Source organism: Calidris pugnax, unplaced genomic scaffold (genome assembly GCF_001431845.1).
Source record: "Calidris pugnax isolate Ruff unplaced genomic scaffold, ASM143184v1 scaffold79, whole genome shotgun sequence".
Lineage (NCBI taxonomy): Eukaryota > Metazoa > Chordata > Aves > Charadriiformes > Scolopacidae > Calidris > Calidris pugnax.
This window is the reverse complement of record NW_015090817.1, coordinates 1,266,028-1,291,278: the sequence shown is the minus strand read 5'-3', so window position 1 is coordinate 1,291,278 and position 25,251 is coordinate 1,266,028. Positions and strand designations below refer to the sequence as shown.

The following is a 25,251-nucleotide window of genomic DNA, read 5'->3' as shown; positions in this document are numbered from 1 at the left end:
CAGCCAATTCTGCCCCTCCTTACCTCTGGCCAGGAGCTCCTCTCTGCTGCCATGAACATCCTGCTCCATCCTTCACCCTTCCAGCCATGGTGTGGGCACCGTGTCCCTCCTCTTCCTCTTCCCAAGGCTCTGCAAAGATGCTGCTTGGCCTTATGTGACACTCCAGGGCAGTTTTCTTTGCCACATCCTAATTGCTCATCAGGGAAAATTAGCTTTGATGTGATTTTACACCCCTTGGCCACAGGTGGGACGGCCACCCCCAGCCATCACAGCCTTCAGCCAAGGGGGGCAACCTCCTCTGTGGCTCCTCTTGCCCAGAGTCACAGCCACGGCCAGGTCGGTGCCACCAGGGCTTGGCTGGGGACCTCCTGACTGCTCCATGGCTCCCAGTGCCCCTGCCATGCACTGGCAGCACCACGGGCACCACCAGCAGCACCATCATCGCCACCAGCAGCACCATCATCACCACCAGCAGCACCATCATCACCACCAGCAGCACCATCATCACCACCAGCAGCACCATCATCACCACCAGCAGCACCATCATCACCACCAGCAGCACCATCATCACCACCAGCAGCACCATCATCACCACCAGCAGCACCATCATCACCACCAGCAGCACCATCATCACCACCAGCAGCACCATCATCACCACCAGCAGCACCATCATCACCACCAGCAGCACCATCATCACCACCAGCAGCACCATCATCACCACCAGCAGCACCATCATCACCACCAGCAGCACCATCATCACCACCAGCAGCACCATCATCACCACCAGCAGCACCATCATCACCACCAGCAGCACCATCATCACCACCAGCAGCACCATCATCACCATCATCCCCAAACCCCCCTGCAGAAACAGGAGGTGCCCGGGGCTGAGGCCACCCTGGTGGGGGAGCAGAGAGCAGGGCCGAAGCGCTGCGCAGCGGTTCCGTGCCCGATCCAAGCTGGCAGCCAGATATCCAATTATCAAAAAAATGATGCTGCCTAAACGAAAAAGAAATAAAAATAAAATAATAATTTAAAAAATCGATCTCTTTTGCATCAAAATGCAATCAGGCCAAATCAAAAACAATTAATGTCCCTGAATGCAGACGTATAGCAGGAAACAGGCGCGCGCTCCTTGTAGGTAAATTGCTTAAGGTATAATCTAGGCTTTAGTATATTTTCATTTCTGTTAACCGAGGAGCCGGCCGGGGACCCAGGGCTCGCTGTGCTCCACCACAGCCCTGCTCACATCAAACACTTTCTGTTTTGCCAAGTAAACAGCCAAAGCGGCGCATCTGATTTTTGAAATTCTTCTGGCTTTTCTTCCTGACCTTTGGTATTTGTAGGTATCGATGCTCCCTCTAAACCATCGCACAAAACCACCTTGAAGTGTCAAGCTTTAAAAATGAGTCTTCTTTTCTCTTTCTCCCGTGCAGCTTGGATTATCTTGGCCTTGTCAAAATACATTCTCTAGTTAGAGGTTGGAAATATTTCCCTCCTGGCTCCCACGTATTGATTTTTCAAGGCTGGGCTCTGCCCGCCGCCGGGGGGGGAGAGGTGAGGCTCTGCCCGTGCCCCCCACGCCTGCCCTGCAAGGGAGAGCCGGAGCCCCCCGTGCTTTAATGCACTCCTGCACCTCAAAATCTGAGGATTCACACCATTCCCTTAGGGGTTTTTGGCGTTAAGGGCCGATTTAGGCTGTGTCTGACCCAGCTCAGCCCTGGGTGCCCTGGGGCTGCCTCTGCGGGGACACACCCCCCCGGTTTAAAAATAATGTATATGGCACATTCTGGCCCTAAATGCAGGTTCCGTGCAACCGTGTCTCACAAACCCCTCACCCTCTGATTTGTTTCAGGGACTTGCCTGGGGCTGACAGCTCCAAACCACCGCTCTCCAGTACAACCCAGTGTCATTTCAGGAGCGTGGGGACAGGGGGAAGCCGGGCACATAGAGAGGATGGGGGGCGGGTTCCCCCAGGAGCTGCTGGAGAAGCAGAGCCTGGGACCCTTCAGCGGCCCTGGGGACTTCAATCACAGCAACGTTCTCACACGGGTGTCACCTCCTGCTTGTAAACTGCCAGCACAGCCACATCCGTCTCCACGCTCACAAGGACAGCCCAAACGCAGCACTGACAGATCAATAACACACTAAAAGCTCACACTGGAGCAAGAGCACATCCCGGGGGGCTGCAGAGGGGGACACGGCCCCCAGACCCCTCGGGGGCCAGCGACTCCCCAGCAAACCCACCTCTCGCTCCCAGGGCTTCGTCCTCATCCTCAGGGCTGGGAGAGAAACCCTCCTGCCTTCCAGAAGCCCCACTGCGCTGCTCGCCCCACACAACCACGTCAACACACACCTGAGTCCAGCTGTTTGCCCCCCGGGCCAGGCAGGAACTCGCTGCCGGGACCCCCCCATCCCCATCCCCATCCCCGCCAGGGCCCTGCCTTATGTCCCAAGCAAACACACACACACATAATATCTACAGGAACCCAACGTGTGTCTGGGACAGCGGGGAGGGGACGACACCGACAGAGCACCTCCGCGCTCCCTCCTCTTTTTTTTTTTTAATTTTCATTTTATTTTGGATCTGCAGGGTTACATATAGATCTGTATAAACACCATGTACATGCACGTCGCGTTAGTCACTTCGAAAAGACCCTGCTGTTCTACTACAGAGCTCTGCACTCTACACTACATTCCCGCCGGAGAAGGGATCTGCTGTTTGTGTTAAACATTCCTAATGGTCTTAGCATGTCCTGCTTTTTAATTCATTTATTTTGTTTTTAATTATTTTTAAACAGCGAACAGATATGTAGCTCGTGGACTGTAAATCTCACTTTCATGTACAGTATACTACACAGACCACCTAAAAAAAAAATAAAAATCAATGCTTTTTATATTGAGAAGCTATTTTTAAAATTCATTTATTCCTTTTTGGGGAAGGGAAGATTCTCTAAGTACCATTTTCACTTCATTATGTAAAGACAGCCTGCTTACTGCTGCGAGCCTTTCAGACAAAAATGGCAAAGAAAAAGCTATACAAACATATACATCAATATGTTTAAATAAAATAGCATTTTATAGAATTTTTTTTTCTTTACTGTGAGCATAAACCAGCATACTTTCACACCATTAAATATTTCACAAAATTAGATATGTGAGAAGAGGGAAACACAGTCACAGCTGATGTTACACAGGAATATTCCCACTGAAGAACAGTATCAGCATCTCCATTCCAATAACTCACCTCCTACACCTTTTCCAGCATTTTTCCTGCCGGGATCGCTCCCCACCGATGCCATTTGTGCCGCCTCCCTCCGGGGCCCGTGACACCGGCACGGGGTGGCACGGGGTGGCACGGGGTGGCACAGCGGGGTGTGCAGAATCGCTGCCCAGCACAAATGGCAGTGACTTGTGCAAGAAAAAAAGCTTTTCGACTTTTTTTTTTTAAATAAATACCTGCATTGGTAGCAAAAAAACACCTTTATATATAAATACTCCTTTTTTTCAAGTTTGCTACTCCATCTTCAACAGATTTTTTTTTCCATTTTTATTTACACACGGACTATTGTTCTTCTTCCTCACTTGAAAACCAGGACATTTTTTGTTTGAGGGCAGGTGCCCTGTGGGTCAGAACTCAGCCAGCCACCCCCCCAAAGCTCAACCCTCCCCACCCCACCCCTCCATCCCACCCCCGGGTGCTCCCAGGGGCATCCCCCGCCATCATTCAGTGGTCACTGGGAGAAAGTACATGTAAACACGAGCCTTTTTGGTAAACACTGAGATTCTGCCAGAGTCTCCAAAGGAAAAGCCGCGTTAGATGAGTGCTGCTGGGCAAACCCGGCTGGCAGCGAGGCGGGGGCCGGCCCAGCCCCCCCGCAGTGCCCGGTGGCACCCCTGCCACCGCGGGGCTGGCCGGGGGACGCCGTCAGTGTCACCAGTCCCCAGGTTCTGCTGCGCCAGGCAGGGAGCACCTTCCCCAGCGCCGCCGTCACCTTCCTCCTCCCGGCTGCAAGGGAAAAGCAGCCAGCGTCAGCGCGGCCACCTCGGCCACCTTGCAGGGGTGGGCAGGAGGGGGTGAATTAGGAGGAAGCTTGAGAGAGGAAGGGGTTGGTGGCATGGGGGGACCTACCCTAGACCATGAAGCGGTGCTCCTTGCCGTCGTGAGCCATGAGGATGACGTTGCGGTTGGAGGTCCAGATGAGGCGCGCCAGGCGCAGGGCGTTGTGGGAGCCCGGCGAGGCCGGCTGCACCGGGGGCACCTGGTAGGTCTTGATGCAGCGGAGCTGGGGCGCCGAGTTGAGCATGCCGATGCTCCCCAGGAGGGAGGTGTTCATCTGCGGGGACACCCAACCATCACCCACCCTGCACACCCACCACACCACCCAAACCCCAACCCCCACCCACATTCCTGGCTCAAACCCCGATTAATTACAGTTTCATTAGAGTGGCAATGTCGTTTACTGAGGGCTGGCTGGGCTGGCTGGTGGCTAATGGCCACCACACACAACTGTGCACAACAGGAGACCTGATGAACCCAGCGGGGACACGTCTCACTGTGCTCCTCGGGGGCAATTAATAAAGGCAGGCTAAGCATAAGCATATACATTCAGAATGTAAGGAAAAGACAATAAGATCATATTTATGCTAGAATATTATTTATCTAACCTATAACAGCCCTACAACTGAAGATACGCAGAGGAAAGCCCAGTTGCCATGATAAGTAGGAACAGAAAAATCCCAACAGCAAGAGGTTTTTTATGGTCTGGCAGATGAAGAGGCCGTTCAGAAGCCATCTGTGGAGTCACGCTCGTTGGAGAGCAGGCCAATTATGACCCGTGTTTTTAAACACCGGATTCTCTGACCTAACCCACCCAGATACACAAACTCTTTCTGTAACGCCGCTTTACTCCCTCCCTCCGGCGTGGCAGCCCGGGATTTCCAGCAGCAGCAGCCGGCGGCCGCGTCCCTCAGCCGTGCCCCGTGACACCTTGGCAAGCCCTGGGACACTGAAGGTGTGTTATTGCTGACGCCACGTCCTGAATTCTGATCAGGACAAAGTACAAGCCATTACTTTTTCCCCGGCTCTTCTCGGCAGCGGCGCGGTGTCAGAGAGTGTAAATCATGGCATCTCTAGCAGGGAGCATGCAAGCACCGCTGACATTTTCACAATTTAAATCATCTTGAGTAATAACCCTTTTAAGATGACTAATGTTACTGATTTTCCTGCATTAATAATAGTGCCAAATAGAACACAGAAGGGAAAAATCACTAGTGCACGAGGTCACATTTTAAAACTAAATGTGTAGGTATATTTAACTCTTTATGTAAGAGCCACTCGAACGTGAAGGTTTATGCACCTGGAAGAGTGTGGCAGGTCACAATTTAAAACTCCTGCCCGACTTCTTTTTTTTTTTTTTCTCAGCCAATTCCAAAAGATCCGGGCTGATTGCTTTCCAGATTTTCCCCGAGCATTCAAATTGAATAAATGTACCCGACGGATGAAGATTCTTGCTGTTCTCTTTTACTGTTTCAGTGTAGCGACGGGTAATCATTTAGCAATGTTTTATGGCACCCATACAGTACTGAGTGCCAGGGGAAGCTGGGGAAGTGTGCTCAGGAGTGCAGCTCGTACCCAGGGGCACACCGAGCTCTGGTCTACAGCCTGCTCACTGGAAGACTGCATGATTTTGATAGTGCACGTTGCTTGACGAGACAACTTGCTTTCAAATAACACATTTTTAAATTCTAAAGCCGTTTGAAGGAAGACAAAAATCCTGGGGAATGTAGGCAGCAGCCTACAACCGACAAAACCATTCCTACTGACGCGAGATTACAAACAAAAAGACTGATATGTTAAAGAAAATAAACCTCTGGCCACTCCATAGAATGGTGGCCTGTTTCTCAGTTTCTCCTTGCGTTCCAGACCCTTTTACACTGGTTCTACCTCAGCTTTCCTGCCCTCGGGGTGAGGAGGGAGCCGGGAGGCAGCTCCACAGCCCAGCACGGGGCTCCCTGACGCCACCAACACATGGCTTGGCATCTCCTTACGTTCCCTACTGAAGGATGCTGAAGGGAAGTCCCAAACCTGAGCTCACCAAGGACGTGCATGCAGACAGACGGACGGAGCCGTGCCCTTACCTGCCAGAAGGAGAGGTGGCTGTCGGAGTTGGAGTAGGTGGCGAGGTACCGGCCGTCAGGGGCGAAAGCCACCGCCGTGATGGGACCCTTGTGGCCGTGGATAGTCTGGGAAGAGGGGGAGACAGGAACGGCAAAGATTCATTACCCATCACCACGATGCTTAAAAGACTTCAGCAGAGCTTGAACCACTACTTGAACCACTGGCCGCTCCAGGAACTCATGGAATCCCAGCTGTGCTCTCACCAGCACCAAACACTTGTTTCCACAATATCCAACAATATACACACGTACAATAAACACCATGAAAAATTACTCACTTATTCCACGGCCAGAGTCACCGTTAAGATTTTATTTACTCGTTACTTGAGGTTACTGTTTAATAACTGCACGACAGGCTTTACACAAGACAGACTTGTTTGTTTCATGTTCTCTAATGCTTTAGGGATCTTACAAACCCCAGTGGCTCAGCTCACGTCCCCTCACACCCCAGGGGTACAGCCCCCAGAACATCTCCTGCAGCACCGAGGGGTTCTCCATCCCACAGGGAAGCGTGGTCCCCCAGCACCCACAAAGTATTCCTTCAAAACTACGTAACAGCAGCTCTTTAAGAGGCTTCAGAGCCTTTTAAGAGGCTCTGGGGCAACGCTAAATTGGCAGGGCTTAAATGAGCAGAGAGAAGACTCTGTCATTTTCATTGAGGCTGCAAAAACAAAAGCAGTACTCCTGCACCCATCATCGGGACGGTAAAAGATGAAGTCCTACTCAGAATGATATACTGCATCTGAAGTTAGCCTTACATATTAAGTACCCATTAATATATTCATTTCTTGTTCATCACGGAAAAGGCGAGTGAACTCCGAAGGAGCCCTAAACCTATCCCTTTAATGTAATCACCGCAGCTTAGGATGGAAGTTTGAAAGGGCAATTAATTAGATGATCCCATGTTTAGACCCATCAAACTCTTTAGCACTTAACAAGCAAGTAATACTTGTCAATAAAATATGTTTTGGTAATACAAAGGTAGAAAATCAATAGTACTAGCACACTTGTTGCTCTTTTTACTACTGAAAATGTGTTCCAATAAGTACAATCCTTAAGGGAATTAATCTGCTTTGTTATTTAAAGGAAGTGCTTCTCTAATTGATGCTAATCCTTTCAAGCCAAGATTTATTTTTTAGTGTGCTGCCTGAACGCCTGGGTTGCAACGCTCATCTCCCAGTTCCCCAGGCCAAGGAGGAAGCCTAACACCACCCAATTCTTGCTGCTCATTCCAAATCTTGTGCCACCCCTTTGGTGCCCGGCGGCTGAGCCGGTGCTGAGCTGGACTGCAGCACTAATGCCTCGAAACAGAGAGCGCCCACCCCCCCCCCCCCCCCCCCCGCCTTTTTTTTTTTTTTTTAATAAGCAACAGTGCTTTTAAAAACAACAATTCCTCATAGTTGTAATGACTTAACCAGTATTCTGATGTGTATGACCACTTCCATTGAAAGCTGTTTTATTAGGACTTGGGGATTTCCAGTGTAGCTCCTTCCCGGGGAGGGCTCCCCAGTCCCCAGTTCCCATTTGCAGTTTCCTGGCCCCAAATCAGTTAGAGGAGGGCAGGGAATTAGCGCGGAGGCGGTGGGACGCGGAGCAGCTGTGCGCAGCTTCCCTCTGCCCCAGCAATTGGTTTTTAATGGGAGGATGCTCCTGGGAGACTATTTGACTTCTGCACCTGCCGCCGCCGCTGTCCTGTAACACATGATATACTGAAGCTATGACAACCTCATTCTAAGTCCAATATTTGGTAAACTCTACATTGAATTGCAATATTCTGTTAAAAGGTGACATAAAAAAATAATCACTGTATCACCGCGGCAATTTTATTTTCATAAATATACTGGAATGCATACTTTAAATTGATAAAGCAACTTACGTACTGCTATGGAGACACACTAATATTTTACCACCTTTATTATTTATTAGATATTTATATCGCCACTCTCTGGGGATGCCGTAACTAAAGCAAAACAAAACATTCACTTTCTGGGAATTTCTGTACCTAAGGCATGCCCAGAACGCTGCCCTCCCAGCGCCCATCGTGCCAGGGACACAGGAGAGCAGAGGTAAGCAACACCCTTAGAATGATGTGCCCACTCTTAGCATGGAGTGGTATGAAATGATCAGCTCCAGCTTTTGGATGGGACACAGACCATCACTGGGCAAGGATAGTTAGTGGAAAATTAAGGAGGAGGTGACTCTGCGACTCCTTCATGGACCGGCAGGGAGTCACTGGCAGTGATTTCACCCAGCAGCCAGGCTGGGGAGATCTGCCACAGCCCCCCCAAAGCAGGCACAGACACAGCTTACACAACAGAATGAAATCAGAAATCTAAAGGCAAAGATTAATAAAAGACAGTGAACGACTGAAATGTTAAGCTGAGAATCACTGGTGTTTATGGCACTAATGTAAAAAGTAACTCTCCCTCTAGTTTCCTCCCCAACTAAATAAAAATAATGCGCTTTTAGAATAGATCTTAATAACAGAGGTAGGTCTGAGCAATCAGTCACTCTTAGAAAAATAAGCCCCAAGGAAAATGCTGGTTATTCAGGCTGTGCTGGCGTGTTTATACCTCTCTGAGCTCCCCTGACAGCAGCCTGCACTGACTGACTCCACATCACAAAAACTAAAGTTTTCTTTTTTCTTTTTAAATTAAAAATTAGAAGTCGGATTTTAATGCAGGGTGCAAAACCCTGGAGAACATACTTGGAGCCCAAATTGTGGCGAGGAATAAATATCAGCCTTTGAGATAACAATACTTATTTCAGAATAAACGCACTTAAAAGGGTACAAAGCCATACAAAACTAAATGGCTTCACCTGATATCAGAAATTCATTTTTCATACCAAAAGTGAATTCTTTCAAGATGGCCCTTCAGAGGGTTTTATGAGCACTTTAAAAAAAAGAAACCCCTACTTTCCAAGCAATTTAGTGGAAATATCTAAAATACTATTAACTTAAAGCAGTTTCAGTATCTTTAATAATTTAATTTCTATGCTAGTTCCAGGAATACTAACAATTGCAGTAAAAATTTCAGGACTGTACTGAGAAAAAGAGTATATCTGCATCTTTAAATTAATTTTCTTCCTGTCCTTCAAGCGGCTTCTCAATAATATCGAGATAAAGCCAAAGTGCACGTATTACATTTTTTTAACTTAATCAAATCTCTAAGTTAATTTCTAAGCTTACAGTAATAGAGTTCTGCACCAGTCGTTCCCACTGCCCCCCGTTCGGATGCGGGGTGCCCACACTCTGCGGGAGCAGAACGTGCCCTTGGCCGGCCACGGATGAAAATACATTTATCACCGGGGCGGCAGCCGGCTGTCACTCAGAATCTGCCTCTCATTTGTTAGGAGGTTCTCCTGCTGGGAGGCCCTCATTACAATTTGCTTTTACTTCCTGGGCAAATGACAACCAGAAAATGAGGCGGCTTCTTTCGCCCCCGAACTTAATCCAGAAGAAATGAGATGGCAGCTGCAGCCACCCAAGTGTTACGGGATGGTTTAAAACCCTCCCCAAACCGGCCTGCTCTCCCCCAAAACCGTGGCTGCAATAAAGGATGTGCAGACCCAGCCCAGGCTGCCTTTCAAACACCCCACCATGTCCACAGACACTCGACGCAAGCTCTGGCTTTAGGAAGGTACTTGGCAGGTGGAGATTTTCATGTGGACCATCAAAATCCACAGGACAGTGAATTGCCCCCCAAGCACAAACCAGCCTCTCCATGATATCACCAGTGATTTTCACAACTAATGCCACTGTACTTCATCTAAAGATTCATAGTACTGCCATATAACCTCAGAATAGCTGCAGGGGTACTGTTAGACAACTTGCTATTGTTATTGAAATCCCCGTCTCCTCGACAATTACCATTATAAAAGAGGTTGCAATAGCTCATCCTCTAAGCTTTATGCTTTCACTTCTAGGAAAACCATTCAAAGTATAACTTCTCAGTGTGGCCAGGATATTCTTACCTATGAAACTGGAAGAGGAAAGGCCTTAACACTTTTTCCATATTTTTAAATAGTATTTTGTGAGATATAAAATAATTCCTTTAAATCACTATTTAAAGTATAATAATAATGGCAAACAGGCCAGGGCAGGAGCACGCTGGTGGGATAGAGCATTGAGAAACTTTGTATCTAACGGGTCTCCAACTCTAAAGGCAACAAATGAGGTCATTTATTGACTACAGGGAAAAATACTTACTGTTTTTAATAGCCTTGGCAGAAGCAAGGGAGCCCGTGGAGGCTCCTGGTCCCCCCAGCCCGGCACAAGGCTCGTGAGCAGGACCCGGACACAAACCGAGCAGAGCTATGAATTTTGGCTACAAGATTCAGGCGCAATTTGTGATTTTAAAAAGTGAGAGTAAAAATAAGCCTTGTTAAAACAGATTTCAGGAGCAGACAGGACAGGTGACATTATTTTCCTGGCAAATCCTTAAGTTTGATACAACTCTTACCTGTGAACTGCACTGAAACAACTCGGTTCACACAACAGAGTCTTTTTTGAACATAAGAAACTTGGGTAACACAATAGAATGTCACCTGGAGAACCCTGCAGGGCTCACAGCACCAGCGACCGGAGAGAGAAGGTGCTCTCTTACACATAACTCTTCTCCAAAACTCATAATTTTCATTAAAAATCAGTCCCTATTGACAGAAAAAGCCATTCAAACTTCTAAGCAGGGGAAGAATGAAGTGCTGCCCCACAGCGAGAAGGGAATATGTGGAGCATCCCCTCTCCCTGCGTAGTTACTTACAGTTAGGGAAATATTGCTTGATAATAAGTGTTAAACTGATCAAAAATCTGTGTTTCACCTGCCTACATACACCGACTTCTATTTGATAGCTGACCACTGGAGCAAAATGTGTTTCTGACCTCCGGTGAGGAGCCAGATGTGGTGGCAGCAGCCCCGGTTTCCCCTCTCCTATTCAAGCAGCCCCCAGGAGATCCACAGCCCGCCACCACCTTCCCATAATTTTCTCCCTTTCTCTAGCCAAAGCCCATTTTATTTAGGTACCCTTTGGCTAAAACTTGTTCTGCACAGTCTCAGCACAGGCGAAACTGAGAGAGCAGTGGGATTTTTGACGCTCACAGTTCTGTTGGATGTGGCTCTTCCCGTTTGGCTCCAGCTTTACTCACCCAAGTTTAAAGGGAACCAGTTAGACCAGCGTCACAGTGGTATCTGGAGCACCGGAGTGTTTTTAACCTTTGACTTCAGAGCCTTCAATGCCCTTGCAAAACACACAAATCCCTCGTTCCCGAGTGACCCCAGACTTTAAAGCAAAGCGTTCAGCAGCTCCAGGGGCGTGGGGGAAGCTAACGAGATCAGCGCTTCCCGCCAGGACACTGGGGTTTGGGGACTTAATTATCCTTCTCCAAGTGTCTCCTGCCCTGCGGACTCGGGGAGAGCAACTCTGCTGTCAGGTTTGAAGCAGCCGCCTCATTTCCCCCGCTCCTCGCTCCCAGTTTCTCATGGGCACGGGCCGTATCTGCAGATCTCCTGCAGCTCCTGTCGCAGAGCTCCCCGGTGCTGCCTCTTCTTTCCACACTCACCCCTCGCATCCTCTCCAAGGGTCGGCAGAGGGATCATCAAAACCATGGAAACTTGGAAATCGCACTCCTCCATTTTAAAATTCTTGGCGAACATTTTCTTACAAGCCTAAATGTTTCTTACAAGTGGCCTGCGTGTGATGGTTTACACCTAGCCCTGCGATGTCATTGCACTTGAAAAACACAGAAGCTTTTCGACTTTAAAAAAAAATGCATTTAAATCATTTTTGCTTTTTTCGAGACCCCCATTACCTAACTGGGAGCACTGGCTGGGCCCCCACATGCAAAGAGGCACATCCAGTGATGTCCCCCAGTGATGCCATTGTGCAGCTGTAAAACCATAGAACAAATGAGCAATCAGTAATTACTCAATAATTGCCGAAGTATAAGAGATAGAATATGCACACATTTTTCTGGTTATGAGTTATTAAATATATTCGGGATAGAGATATTCCTTGCTTAACTGTTTCAGTTCCTTCCGAAAGGCACTTTGATATCTGGATTAGCAGCTCTGCTTTCACCACAGATTTGCCAAGTCCCCCTCTATCTGAAAAGCCACTTTGCAGCCGCTGGCAGCCACGCTGGGGGGGCTGAACACAAGCCCAGGTGCCCCCAGGAGACACACAGCCCTGGCAGGAGGTTCTACATCCCTCACCCATCCCTGCTCCAGCGGGATCCCAGCCTTTCCCTGTGCTGGGATACCCTGGGGCTTCTCCTCAGGGCTGCGAGAAGCAGAGCACAAAGCCCCAGCTCAGGAGCACGTTCTTCCCTAACAGAGAACAAACCCCCCAAAGCAAAAATGCGGTTGCAAAGGTCGGGTTGAGATTGGAGAAATAGGTCAGTTAAAAAAAAAAAAAAAAAGAAAAATATGTTCCCAACATGATTTGCAACAGTTCTGCACATCTCCAGAGAGAGAGGTGTTTAAATCTGTGCCTTTTGGCATCGGGCAGCCCTGAAGGGAGAAACCCAGACTGACCATCACCATTCCAGAAGTAGGGTAGTTAAAAAAAAAAAAAAAAAGTAAAATATGTTCCCAACATGATTTGCAACAGTTCTGCACATCTCCAGAGAGAGAGGTGTTTAAATCTGTGCCTTTTGGCATCGGGCAGCCCTGAAGGGAGAAACCCAGACTGACCATCACCATTCCAGGAGTGTTAGTGCTCTGCTCCTAATTCAAACACGGAATAGAAATTCAATGTGATTCTGCAAGTTATCAATTTTCAGTCAACGTTAGATTTTGGTTTTAAAAGGTATTTGTATAGACTCTTGTTTCAGCTTCTCTTTAAAGGAAGCACTCGTCCTTTAGGAAAAAGAAGGAGGGTTCTTACACACCGAGGTGACTGACACCCGTCTGCCAAATCTGCAGGGGGAAATCCAAGGGTTCCCTCTTTAACAAAAGCAGCATTTCTGAGAAATTATTTCCCGTGAAAGTTACAAGAACAACGTAAAAAAAATAAAATCCTTCTTCTCCTTCCCAGCTCCAGAAAACTGCTTTAGCAACACCTGAAGAAAAAAAAGCTTCTTATAAAGGAGAAAAAGAAGAGCCAAGGTCACTTTTTGTGGGGGAAATAGTGTCTGAATAGGAAGTAACAGTTAAATTAGATATAATTGTAGATAAACTTCATTCTCTTTGCAGAGCTCGGTATAAAATCCGTGCATACCTACTGTTCTGTCACTGCTCCTAGGGATGCTGTCAGAAACCTGTAACGCAGCAGGGGCTCGTGGCCTCCGAGGCTGGTCGGCAAGTTTAATATCCTTTTCCAGGCTATTTGACTTTCGGGGACTGAATTGTACCACTTTGAAAAGAAAAAGAATCCTTAGTGGAATGGATGCTGGCTGAGGCATAGGAGTTAAGTAGAAAGCTGAAGCTGAATCAACTGTTTATTTAGTTTTTACTAACTTTGATTATTCAGGAGCATTTCTGTGCTCAGACTCCCAGTCCTGACTTGGCGAGCGCCTCTAAACCAGTCACCAAAGCAACTAGAACAAAAGTACAGAAAGAGGAAAAAAAGCCTGTCTTTTAGCAAACTGATGCTGCTGATCTGTGTGACCTCAAAAGCACATTTTGTGATTCCCGAGGCCTCATGACTTCTCCTCCCAGGGCTGGGAAGGTGGAGCAGAGAGAGGGAATGAATTTACAGCGCGCTCGCCGGGCTGTACGCGAGGGCTCTGTTTGCATTTGTTACTGGGAGCTTAATGCATATATCTATATGTGCCAAGCAGATTTATCTGCGATGCAGAGAGGCAGATTTGGTGCAGACAGACAATATCCAAGTGGAGAGTTAATGCAGAGGAGTTAGTGTGCTGTAAATTCACACCTTGGCTAAATCCCCGCCAGCCTCCCGTGTGGAAGCGTTATCAGCACAGTTTACTCCCATAAAACCTGCTGCCAAATTACCACCTGCTAACCAACTGGGCATAATTAAACACCGGCTTTAAAAGACATTTCAGAAACCTGAAAAAACGTGGCTGTTTTCTTGTTGCATCCCTAACATTGGTGGGATTTGCTGTTGATAGGATAAGACCGTTTCTTGTTACGGTGAAACAGCTTCCCTTCCCCTCCCGCCTCCAGCGAGAGAAGGAGTTTGGCCTATAAAATTAAAAGGTTATACTCAGTAATTATCTTTTATCTGCAGTTTGAGGATGTGTGTTTCTACTAACAAGTTTTCCTGCCTCGTCTGAACCTGTCAGTGCGGCGCTATCAGCAAATGCCCTTACAGCTCCAAGATCCCAGGATAGCAATCTTGAGTCTTCTATCTTTAAAACACCGCAGTGTCTTCTATTCAGCAATCAAACTTCACTAAAACAAGCCACCTGGCATCAGCAACTCCTCATTCCAAGCGTAATAGGAAATAGTAAGAATAGAAATTTCAGAGGGACTTCTCCATGTTCCAAGGCTGGAGCCAACAGGCACACACAAAATACCCAGCCTGAAGGCAACAGCCAAAAATCCCCTACAAAAATGAGAACAGGAGGCAGAGGGATATTTTCCCCTAGAATTCACAGACCAGTTGAGTGTGAGCCCTCTGGGAGGGAGCAGGCAACTTACAAAGCTCGACTAAATGCCTGCTGCTCACCCACACAAGGAGGAAAAGCCACCCCAAAAGAATGCTTATGGATTGACACGATTATAATTAATGAAGAATGACGGTAAATGTGTTTTGGCCATAAAATAGTGCTAGAGACTGATGAAACAAAATACGCTCGACTAAATGCCTGCTGCTCACCCACACGAGGAGGAAAAGCCACCCCCAAAAGAATGCTTATGGATTAACATGATTATAATTAATGAAGAATGATGGTAAATGCGTTTTGCCCAAAAAATAGTGCTAGAGACGGATGAAACAAAATATTGCTAAGTAACTTTCAGACATTAACATTTCCCCATCATTCTGAAGTCAATAACAATCCCGTATCCTAAAATCTAGTTACCAGAAATACATCCACACTCGGAGAACACTGATTTAGGGCTCCATTTGGAAAAAACGTTGCAGGGTGTCATTCTTTTCTTGTATTAGCACACCTCTAAAGAAAGGAATTTCAATAGTATGCTGGCAATAATTTGCAATCTTATGCAAAATATTATTTGTTTTGCATTTAACGTGACCCTTTGGTTGCGCTCAACCTGCTGAGATGGCTTCTTGCCTAGCAAAAGTGACTATGCTTTTTTTGGAGAAAGCGTATTCTTAATAAACAGATTTCTTTAAAAATAATGAAAAAATAAAGAAGCATCTCCTGGGTCATGACTTTGCAGTGTCTGTAAGTCCCTTCGGCAAACCTCAAAACTGCCAGTTTGTAAAATCAATGGGAAAAACGGGCCGTTTGGGCTGGGAAGGGTACCTGGGGCTGGAGTGCACGGCGGTGACGTCCCCGCGCTGCGACGGGGCACGGTTATCGGGAGATAATCACTCCCCCGGAGGATTAGCTGCGCCGAGGTGAGCCCTGTGCCACGCAGCACACACTTGGGGTGTCATTAGCTCCCGATAACCCCGCTCCCTGCCACCTCCCAGTGCTTAATTAGGGGTTACAAAGGTTATAGTAGGAGTAAAAGAACTTGGGCGAGCGGAACTTGCGGTGAGCGATACCTCAATCGGTGCAACGCCGGGGGCTGCACACGTGTCGTCACCGGCGGCGTCGGTGGGAGCTTGTGCTTTACATTAACAGCGGTGAGCGACACCTCAATCGGTGCAACGCCGGGGGCTGCACACGTGTGTCACCAGAGGCGTCGGTGGGAGCCCCTGAGCACGGCTCGTGCTTTACATTAACGAGCTACAACTTGGGGAGGGTGAAGGAATCCACACCCACACTATGCCTTATCTTCCCTTGGTAAATTCCAACCCTTTCAAGCAGCATTTTGCCTAATTCAAATGCCATGTATAAACACAAAAAAAACCAACCCAAAACCCAAGAAGCAGGATTTTAGGACCCCGGCTCACCTGAAATAAATTATCAAGTAGATCCCCAGCGAAGACACGAGATCTCCAGGGTGTCTCAGCGGATGCACGCTAAGCTACGTACCCGCCCAAGAAACTTCATCCTGCCTGCAAAAATGCCTACAAACCAGGCTTCTGGGCGGGAGGTGGTTTATTTCTGGTTACCAATCGCCAGCCACGGGGCCACCGAGGGTGGCACGTCTTAAATGGCGCCTCTTCTGCCCTGTTTTGTAAACAAAGGCCACATTTGCAGATGGAGCCGCCGCGGATCCGCTGCACTCGGAGCTGTTTTCCAATTCACTGTGAAACATCAATTATCTTTATCAAATAACAGTATCTCATCTCAGTCCATTATCAAGATGGAGTCTTATTTTAGCCGGGCTGCGGCCCTATCTGTATATCAAGGCTGGCCGCGGTGCCAGAGTGAGTGAAAGGCTGTGAAATAATCAATAATCATCATCAAATTGTGGTCGACAGGTTGTGAGGATGGAAGTTTTTGATGAAACCTCAACCTTTTTCCGCGCAGCTGATAAAGCTTAACCTTTGCAGTACCTGCTGAGTGTGACTGGGTTAGAGGCAGCCCTGCATACGCTGAGCCCAGAGCATCTTCGGGCCATCACACATCCCTCCGCTCCCGAGTGAGCCACAAACCTCTTCTGGGGGTTTTTATACAGCCTAAAAAGCACAGCCTGTGCGTAACAGCCCAACAGCAACAAGAGAAAAATTGCCAGCACGTATTTGTCTATTGAAATGTAGGCAGCTTTCTGATATCCAGAATAAAAGCGGGATGAGGTCACACAGATAAAGAAAGAAAAAAGTATAAAAACATACATGCATTAGGCTAATTGCGTAGCAGCCCTTCTGTTAAAGCTGTTATTCTAATTCAGCCCTTTTCTTGTGATAATTTCTTTTCGAAATAGAATTAAGGTACAGAATGAGGCTGTAAACATTTTGTACCAGGTTTTCATTTTTTTGAGCACAGCATGAGTAATCTGCACCCTGAGCATCACCTCACTGTGCAGAGCGGTGGGGTGATTCAGCCACACGTTCTCCCTTTCAGCCAGCCACCAGCTCCTCTAGAGATAGAAATTGGAGGGGATTTGTCAGAAGTCACATGAACAAGCAGAAGGGGAATTTCGAGAAGAACATCCATTTCTATTTTTCTGGAACAGTGTTTAGGTAGAGCATGGAAACAGAAAGGGCACCAGCCAAACCACATATAAGCACAAAGTTACGGCTGGGTTTATATTCTCTACCTTAAATAAACCCACCCAACCCAACCAACCCGACCTCATCACCCTGACCAGCTCTCTCAGCACTCAGGACAACTCTGGAAGTCCCCTGCTGGTCAGGCTGAGCAAGAAACACAAAAACTGTCTGATATTTTGATCAGACAGCTGGAAAGCCTCCACAAAACTTCAACAAATTCTGTGGGATCTGGCAATACCTTTTGGCATTATCACCGAAAAAGTGGTCATGAACCTTCAGGCACCATGAGACGCCTGATGGGAGAAGGTGTGAAGTTCTTGTCCACCTCAGGTGGAGGGACAGGCACCCTGTCTGCTGCACCGAGACAGTCATTCACCCTCAGTAGGGAAAAAAAAGGCATATTTTCACCTCTTGGGCATTAACTCCTCAGCGTTATCAGGCCATGAAAACGGATGTCAAACCAACAACCAGATCAGAAGATATTTACATCTTAATTCAGCAAGTTATTGCCAAACCACCAAACCTGTGCTCCCTTTCCTACACTGAATTCAGCCCATTTCAAGGGCTCAACCTCCAAGAGACACATTAAGAAACTGGAGGACTAAAATGATAATTAATGTCTATTTCCCAGCAGAAGCAGAACTGATATGCAAGAATAAAGACTTACTCAAACCCACTACCAGACACTTTCAGAACCTGGTGTAGAACTGCTGAATTTTCTCTTCAGACAAAAGAATGAATTGCAACGGAATCATTTGCTTTTCCAAATAAAAAAAAAATCTCCCCAAAGCGGCAGTTTGCAGTAATAATCTAAAGCACAGTGTAAAATAACATTAGTGAAAAAGAGGAAACTATTGAAAAGCTTTCCTCCCCATAATCTCCTCCAAGACATGGCTATTTAATAGTAAATTAGAATGTAAAGAATTTGAAAAACAAAGCAGCTGTTCGATATTTGTGTTTATCAGAATTACCGGGGAGCTTATTATCAAAGCATTCAAAATTTTACATCGATCTTGACTGGTTTATATCATCTCACTTTTCATAACAGGGTTTGTTGTTTGGGTTTTGGAGTTGGTTTTTTTTTTTCCTTTCCCTTGAAAGCCTCCCGGCTTGTTTTGGTTATTGAAAGACTCCAGAAGCCGTGCCGATAGAGCTTCCCCTGCGGTTGGCAGTGACGAAGCCCAAGCCAATGAGCCCTGTCCCCGCAAGGCCACCATGCAGGACACCCGGGGGTGGGTCTCCCTCTGCGGGGACAAAGCCAACCCCAACCTCTGCCCAGCCGAACCCCAAGAGCTGGCTCAGAGCACACTCTCCAGGAGGGCGGACGGGGGGTTTCCGGGGCGCGCGGCACCACCGTCCTCTGTTTTATTACCAGCGTCATGGAGACGGCGTGAAAAATGGAGAGGCAGAGGCGGGGAGCGGCGCCGGGTCAATACTCCTCCCCGAGACATGGTGTGGATGGATAATCAGCAGCACGGCCCCGGGTCCTGGCGCTGCAAACAGCTGAAGGGCAGATCGATACCGCCCTGGGAAGGACGGGCACGGCCCCGCTCCCGCCCCAGCAACACACCCCCAAACACACGGCCACTCCGGCACCGCTCCGACCCACACCGGGGAGAGCCAGCAAGAACAAGAAATGATGGAACAGAACAGAGAAAAAGAGAAAGAACCTCATCTCTAGGCTAAATGGTGGTACAAAACAGGTAAAAAAAGGTATGCGTTTGGAATTCTCATGATCTCATACAGAAGGGCTGCAATTTCCACGCTGATTTAACCTTTTAAAAATAAACTAGAATTCAAACTAATATTCCAACTGAATATTCGCTTGAAAGCAAGATGAAATGTAGAACAGTTAAAAATTTTAAATGTTATAATTAATAAATTACCTCTTAAAAATATCAGAAAGCACTTACATGTCACTAGGCACATCCGTCCAACAGCAATCACCCAAACCCAAAGCAAACCACTGAAAAGCAGGTAACTTTGGCTTCAAGGCAACATTTTGCTGGTAGCATTAATAATTGACACCTTGTTAAATAAGTGATTCTAATATTGTAGATTTTACAGGAAAAAAACCTATCATATATAAATGTTGATTTATTATTTGTTAAAAAAGGTGATCCTTGACATCCATCATTCTATTAATCATTAGATGTGATTTCTGGGTCAGTACATACAATCACCTTGTTTCCAAACAAAATAAAAATGTGCCGGAAGAAAAAAACCCAAACAAACCATATAAAAATGTTTTTGTTTCCTATTACTACAGTTAAAACATCTCCCTTTTTCCTTCAAGCAGATCACAAAACTCCTCTCATTAGCACCCTATTTCACCTGCAGAATAAAAACAATCCCATTTTGAGTGCATATTTAGCCTGGCAGTTTGCTCTGCTGCTGATAATTACTACAGAATTTTCTACCAATTATGAACTGTGCTAAATCTGTGACACAATTTCAGCGACACACTGCTCAGATCTTGCCATCCACTGCATTTACAAGGGATTGGTTTTTTAGGGTGGCTGTGAGACAGGAGCCCCCAACATTTGCAGCTGTATGTCCGTGCCCGTAGTGCCGTCCATATGCACGTTGGGAAGCTACCAGATTATATTTTCATCAATTATTCACTGCAAACATCCCCAAATCAAAAGCAGCTGCAAACAAAGAAATCTCTCCCTTTTACCAGGATTTCTGCTATTTTCTCCAGGCTTGGAGAAAAGTGACCCCACCGCCTGCCTGCTCTGTCTCCCATGGGGCTGGGGGCCAGGATTTCGGAGCAGGGTGAGGGATGCAGCAAGGACCTCCTGGGACAGGTCCTGCAGGAAGGCTGGGCTAGCCCTGCGGCCACTAGCCCTGGGGCCACCAGCCCTCCTGCCCCGGCCCCTGCTCCCAGCACAGCTCCCCATGGCAGAGGGACCTCCGCAGCTGGAGCAGACCCCCCCTCGCAAACAAGGCTCCCCCAAGCTCACCTGAGCTGGCTCTCTTGATGTTGGCAATGAAAAACGTTGTCCCTAAAAGCTGGTTTCTGGTTCGAAGTTACCGAGGCAATTAAAATATTCTGATAAACATTTTGAAGGGCTTTAACTTATTCATAAATAAGTAAATTACAAGTTTGAGGGTTTTTTTTCCAATTTCATAACTTTTTCACCTACACAACCCTAAAGTTATTTCACATCTTCTGAGAAGCCTGAAATCTGCAACTGTGAGAAATAACTTAAAAAGATGAGATTTGGAGTAAGAAACCTGTATCCAATAGATGGCGTTGCCACCTAATCATCATATGCACGCATCGGCCACACTTTTCTATCTCATGAATAATAATATAATCTGCAAAGGACAGATGTGTACAGCTGTGCTCCTCAACAGCAGCAGCAGGAATGAGCCGTTAGTGTGAGATGCCAAGACTTCCCAGACTGATCTGGGCTCCGCACCCTGAATTTCCAGTGGGATGATGCCCACTGCCAGGGATTGTGGCCAGTGTCCCTCCAGCAGGAGATGTTGGGCTCCTCTCTGGCCTGGCTGCTGACGAGGTGGGGAGAAGCCCTGCAACGGGCACGGGCTCCTCAACCAGACCACTGAGGAGATGTTTGTGGGACGAGGGACACGCACAGCGCCGCAGCATGGTGCAGGACAGCAAAACCACACGGTGACATCGGATATATCGATACACCGCAGCTCTGCTGGACCCATTTTATAGCTAGATTAATAAATCATGATCCAAATGACTGCAGCTAAAACAAGACAGAGCATCCACATTTCCCATTTGCCTACATTGTATAGCTACGTATAAATAAATAATTCTGGCCATCTTAGCTTCCATAGGATGGCTGATTAAACAAAAAATACTGGAACATACAATGCTGCCAGCTACTAGATTTGGGAACTGAAGGCCAGGATGTGGGAGCAGGCAAGGAACCAGGGGGATATACCCGAGCACGGGACAGACTGAGCAGCACTGCAGATCCAGCAGGAGGCAATCTATGCCACCTTCTCATCATGCACATTTTGGAAGGACTAAAGATAACAGCTTGTAGAAACAACAACAAAATTATACTTACACAAAAGGAGGAGGCAGATTCAAAATACAGATAATTTATCCAAGCTTTACATAAAGATTATAGAAATTCAATGAGAACTAACAGCTGATCACATAGTACAAGGAACAATGGAGTTTTCTGAAAAGATAAGGCACGTACTTTCTCATTTAAACATTTTTAAATCCAAGCACTCATTTCAACATTAGCCTTACGTATATCCTCTTCTAGGTCACTGGTAAGTGTAAGAAAACACATATCTTATTTAACATCAGAGAAGTGTAAATAGCTCAAACATAAGCATAATGGTGTTTCGTAGAGAGGAGTTTTAGGGGAAAAAAAACACAACTCAGTGGGTTTTCTGTGTGACTTCTATGGTAGATAAGCATACTGCTAAAACCCCTAACTTTTAAAAATCATTTTTTTCATGTATTTCTGAGCAGGGGCATCACCTAATATTCGGCTCCCATTATTAACCCATCTGTGGCACCCTTTCAGTTCCAGTGGATGAAGACAGTAGGGCTCTATATACTTTGAGTCCTTCATTAAACTATTGATCCCCTCAGCATTATCCATAATGTTCCAGCAGCTCAGCACGTCAACCGATGCAGAGCTGGCTGCTCTTGCCTTTCAATAACTTGCACACTTTATGGGGAGGAAGTCACAATGATTTATTTACCTGACATTTCCCGGTCCGGATGTCGTAGAGGGCCACTGAACCATGGCGAGCTCCCACTGCTATTCTGTGACTCCGCTCGTAATAGCTGACCATGTAGAACCTGAATTGAACATTAGAACCAGTAACAGGTGAGATCTGACCTGCCTCCATCATGTTAAAATTAATTTGCAATGCCACTGGGTAATTAACATTAGTGCTAGAGCAGAGATTTGATTTGAAAATCCATCAGCTGCCAGTTCTCATCCTTGGCATTTGGCAAACAAAGCCAACTGATGGTTGATACCTCACCGCAGAATCCATCAGATTTATTCCTTTCTATTACACAGTGCTGAACACTTCCACGGAGCCTGGGAGAAGGCTCTGCCATAACCACCAGGTCCCTGACTGTCCATGTTTACAGAGGAACACCACAGCAACGCTGGTGTCAAACGCTTAAACAAGACAATCTGAACACACTGAACAATTTCACAGCACTTTTCCTTGAAAATCAAATGAGGCAATGAGAGAAAGCATAGGGAAAAATATCCAAACTCATAAATTGTTTGGAATTAGGGGGAAAAACCCCATAAATTTACCAAACACTCTCCAGTCTATTAAAATATTACAACTGAAAAGGAACTGAGAAGCATGAAATAGTCCTTACCATTCAGGCATTGATTTGAATTCAAACAATTGCAAAATTCAAGGAATTCCTACACCTCGAAACACAAGCATCAAAATCCTTATTTCAAATTCAGATCTTAGGAAATAGCACCTCCCGTTACATTTTAATTTTACAGTTAAATTTTACTGTAACGTCTGCCAGAGATTTCTAGAATCAGCCTATAAAAATCTGTTGGTGAGCATATTTATGGCTTCAAACAACGAATCTTAGAACGATCCATCCCCTTGTTCTTCAGGATTCCCGGAGTGCCATAGCAACTGCTCTTACACAGGTGGGATACACTTGTTTCTGCAGCGCAGGAGGCAGTGGGGAAGAAAAACAGCATCAAACATGGTGTTACAGGGAAAAAAAAAGGTGGTGGGCGGGGTGTAGGTAAAGAAGGAGGTAAATGGCTAGTTGTTGTGCAGGAGAAAGGGCAGGAGTGAGCAGTCCCCTCCCTTCCCACCACTGGGATGGTGGGCAGCCTTTTAACATGCCTTCTTCTAGAGATATTCCAATCCTCCCAGGCCACAGACCATCTCTGTTACTTTCTTTTGCAGCCAGCATCTGCCTCATCAATTTGCTTTTCACACTCCTTCTGTCAGTGGCAGCCACGCAACTTACTTATTCATTATTGAATAATAATAATAGTTTCTCATTTGTTATTAAGACGACAAAAAGGAGTGCTTGGAAAAAAAAATATCAAAAGCTGCTGGTGAATAGCAGGAGAACACGGAAGGCAGGAGCCAGGCAGGAGGAAAAAGAAGAGCAAAGGGCTGATGCTGTGGGCAAACAGGTACCTGCAGGGCCCAAACTCTGCCGTACACCGTGAATAAGGCACAGGACTGGAATAAAAGAGCACCCTCATTTTTCACCATTTCACCTGCACAATTAAAGTGGTGCCCCAGATCAGGAGGCCAGTTTTAAGCCTATTTTATGTAACCAGCAAACTCAGGATGTGTATATAAATTTACAAAGCCCGCCCCCTGCTTATTATTGCAAGTAAAATGGACTACAACAGAAAGTTTCTGTATAAAAATGTTTTATATCCCCATGAATGGTATTATACCCCTGAATTTTAAAGAAATTCTGACATATTTCATGTTCATTGCACTGTGCTTCAATGCTTATTTTGAGGAGCAATGGGTTTGCACAGAGCGTGCCAAAGGGTGTTATAGCCTCCTTAAGGAATAACACTCACAGGAGAACCAAACAGACACCATAATCACAGGCTGTAAGACATGACATCCAAAAATACTCCCCTCCTCAGCACCCCTCAGGACTGAGTCACGCTCACGGCAACGAGCGGCGTGACTGCTGCATTTGTACCACAGCAAAAAACCCTGAAAATGCAGGAAGAATGATAATCATGGATTTTAACCCACGGCTGCTCCCAGCACCGGGCTTAAGGCTCCGCTGGGACAGCGACCTCGCTTCCTGGGGATGACAGAGACAACCACAGGCATTTGCCATCACAGCCAGGAGTTAAGGACCTTCTGTAACGCCCTCCGAGGAAGAAGAGCATCCCCAGCACTGAGAGACCCCAATGGCTTCCCCTCAGCAGGGGCAGCAGAGAGAGCGCTGAGATATTAGAAGAATTAACGGCAGGATTCTGTCCAAGTGCTCCCACTTGGCATCCTTCCAGAAGTTCAACCACTTGCTAAAATCTGCCGACAATTTCCATCGGGCTGAACGATCACATCAGTGGGTGCTGTATCATTTTTACAATGGCTATAACTATGTAGAATAGGAAATATTACTAGTAATTTAACTAAATTTTAAGATAACATAGCACTATAAAAATGCAACAGGAATAGGGAGGTTTTTGCACTAATTCCCACTTACCCTTGCATTTATATTTTAAGGTAAGCCTTTTAAAGCATTGGGAAGAAGGGAGATTACCTCTATCAGTATCCTACCTGTCAACAGGATAATTGTTCTTTTCTTGAAACTACTCTATATTTTAATAGCTTATTAAATTAAAATGTAACGGTCGACAGATGATTATTATAATTCATTGGTTGCACCAGTTTAATAGTATAACTGGGATATTTATCACAGCCTAAAGATAACGTAAGTGTTCCTGCTTAAATCACATTTTACTGTGTAAAAGGCCCATTTTTAAGAGTGAAGCAGAACTAGCCCCAGACAAAGACGATGGGTGATGCTGAACCCCTGCTGACAGGCAGTGGGAGCCAGTGGCTCCCTGTCCTTCAAACTGCCACCACGCTTCCCCTTCCATTTGTGCAACTTCATTCCTCATGGAACACACCCTCGTGGTGACCCTAGTGTTTTCTTCATCCTATTCTTGGAGGAGGAGCTTACCTGCAGATGGCTGGAAAGCATTCCTGAAGACCCTTCTTCTTAACCAAAGATCCTTCCAGGCAATACATGATGATGTCCATAACCTTGGAAACAAAAGTTAAAATCATCTGACATTCTGTATTTTATGTTTCATAATAAAAGTTCTAACAGGCAAAAATAAAGAATTTCTGTGTTTGACTGCATCTTTAACTCCA

At 46.5% G+C, this 25,251-nt stretch overlaps 1 protein-coding gene across 1 annotated transcript in view; it reads right to left on the bottom strand.

The window, feature by feature from the left end:
* Positions 1 to 3,686: 3,686 nt before the first annotated feature.
* The window catches only part of WDR7 (WD repeat domain 7), a 94,774-nt gene continuing 73,209 nt past the window's right edge, over positions 3,687 to 25,251 (bottom strand). Inside the window, exons 25-29 of the mRNA XM_014939790.1 lie at positions 25,058 to 25,140; positions 22,090 to 22,189; positions 6,142 to 6,246; positions 4,133 to 4,337; positions 3,687 to 4,009 (exon numbers count right to left, since the gene is read on the bottom strand). Of these exons, the coding sequence (XP_014795276.1) occupies positions 4,134 to 4,337; positions 6,142 to 6,246; positions 22,090 to 22,189; positions 25,058 to 25,140 (492 nt within the window). The 3' untranslated portion in view covers positions 3,687 to 4,009; position 4,133. The remainder of the gene's footprint in view (positions 4,010 to 4,132; positions 4,338 to 6,141; positions 6,247 to 22,089; positions 22,190 to 25,057; positions 25,141 to 25,251) is intronic.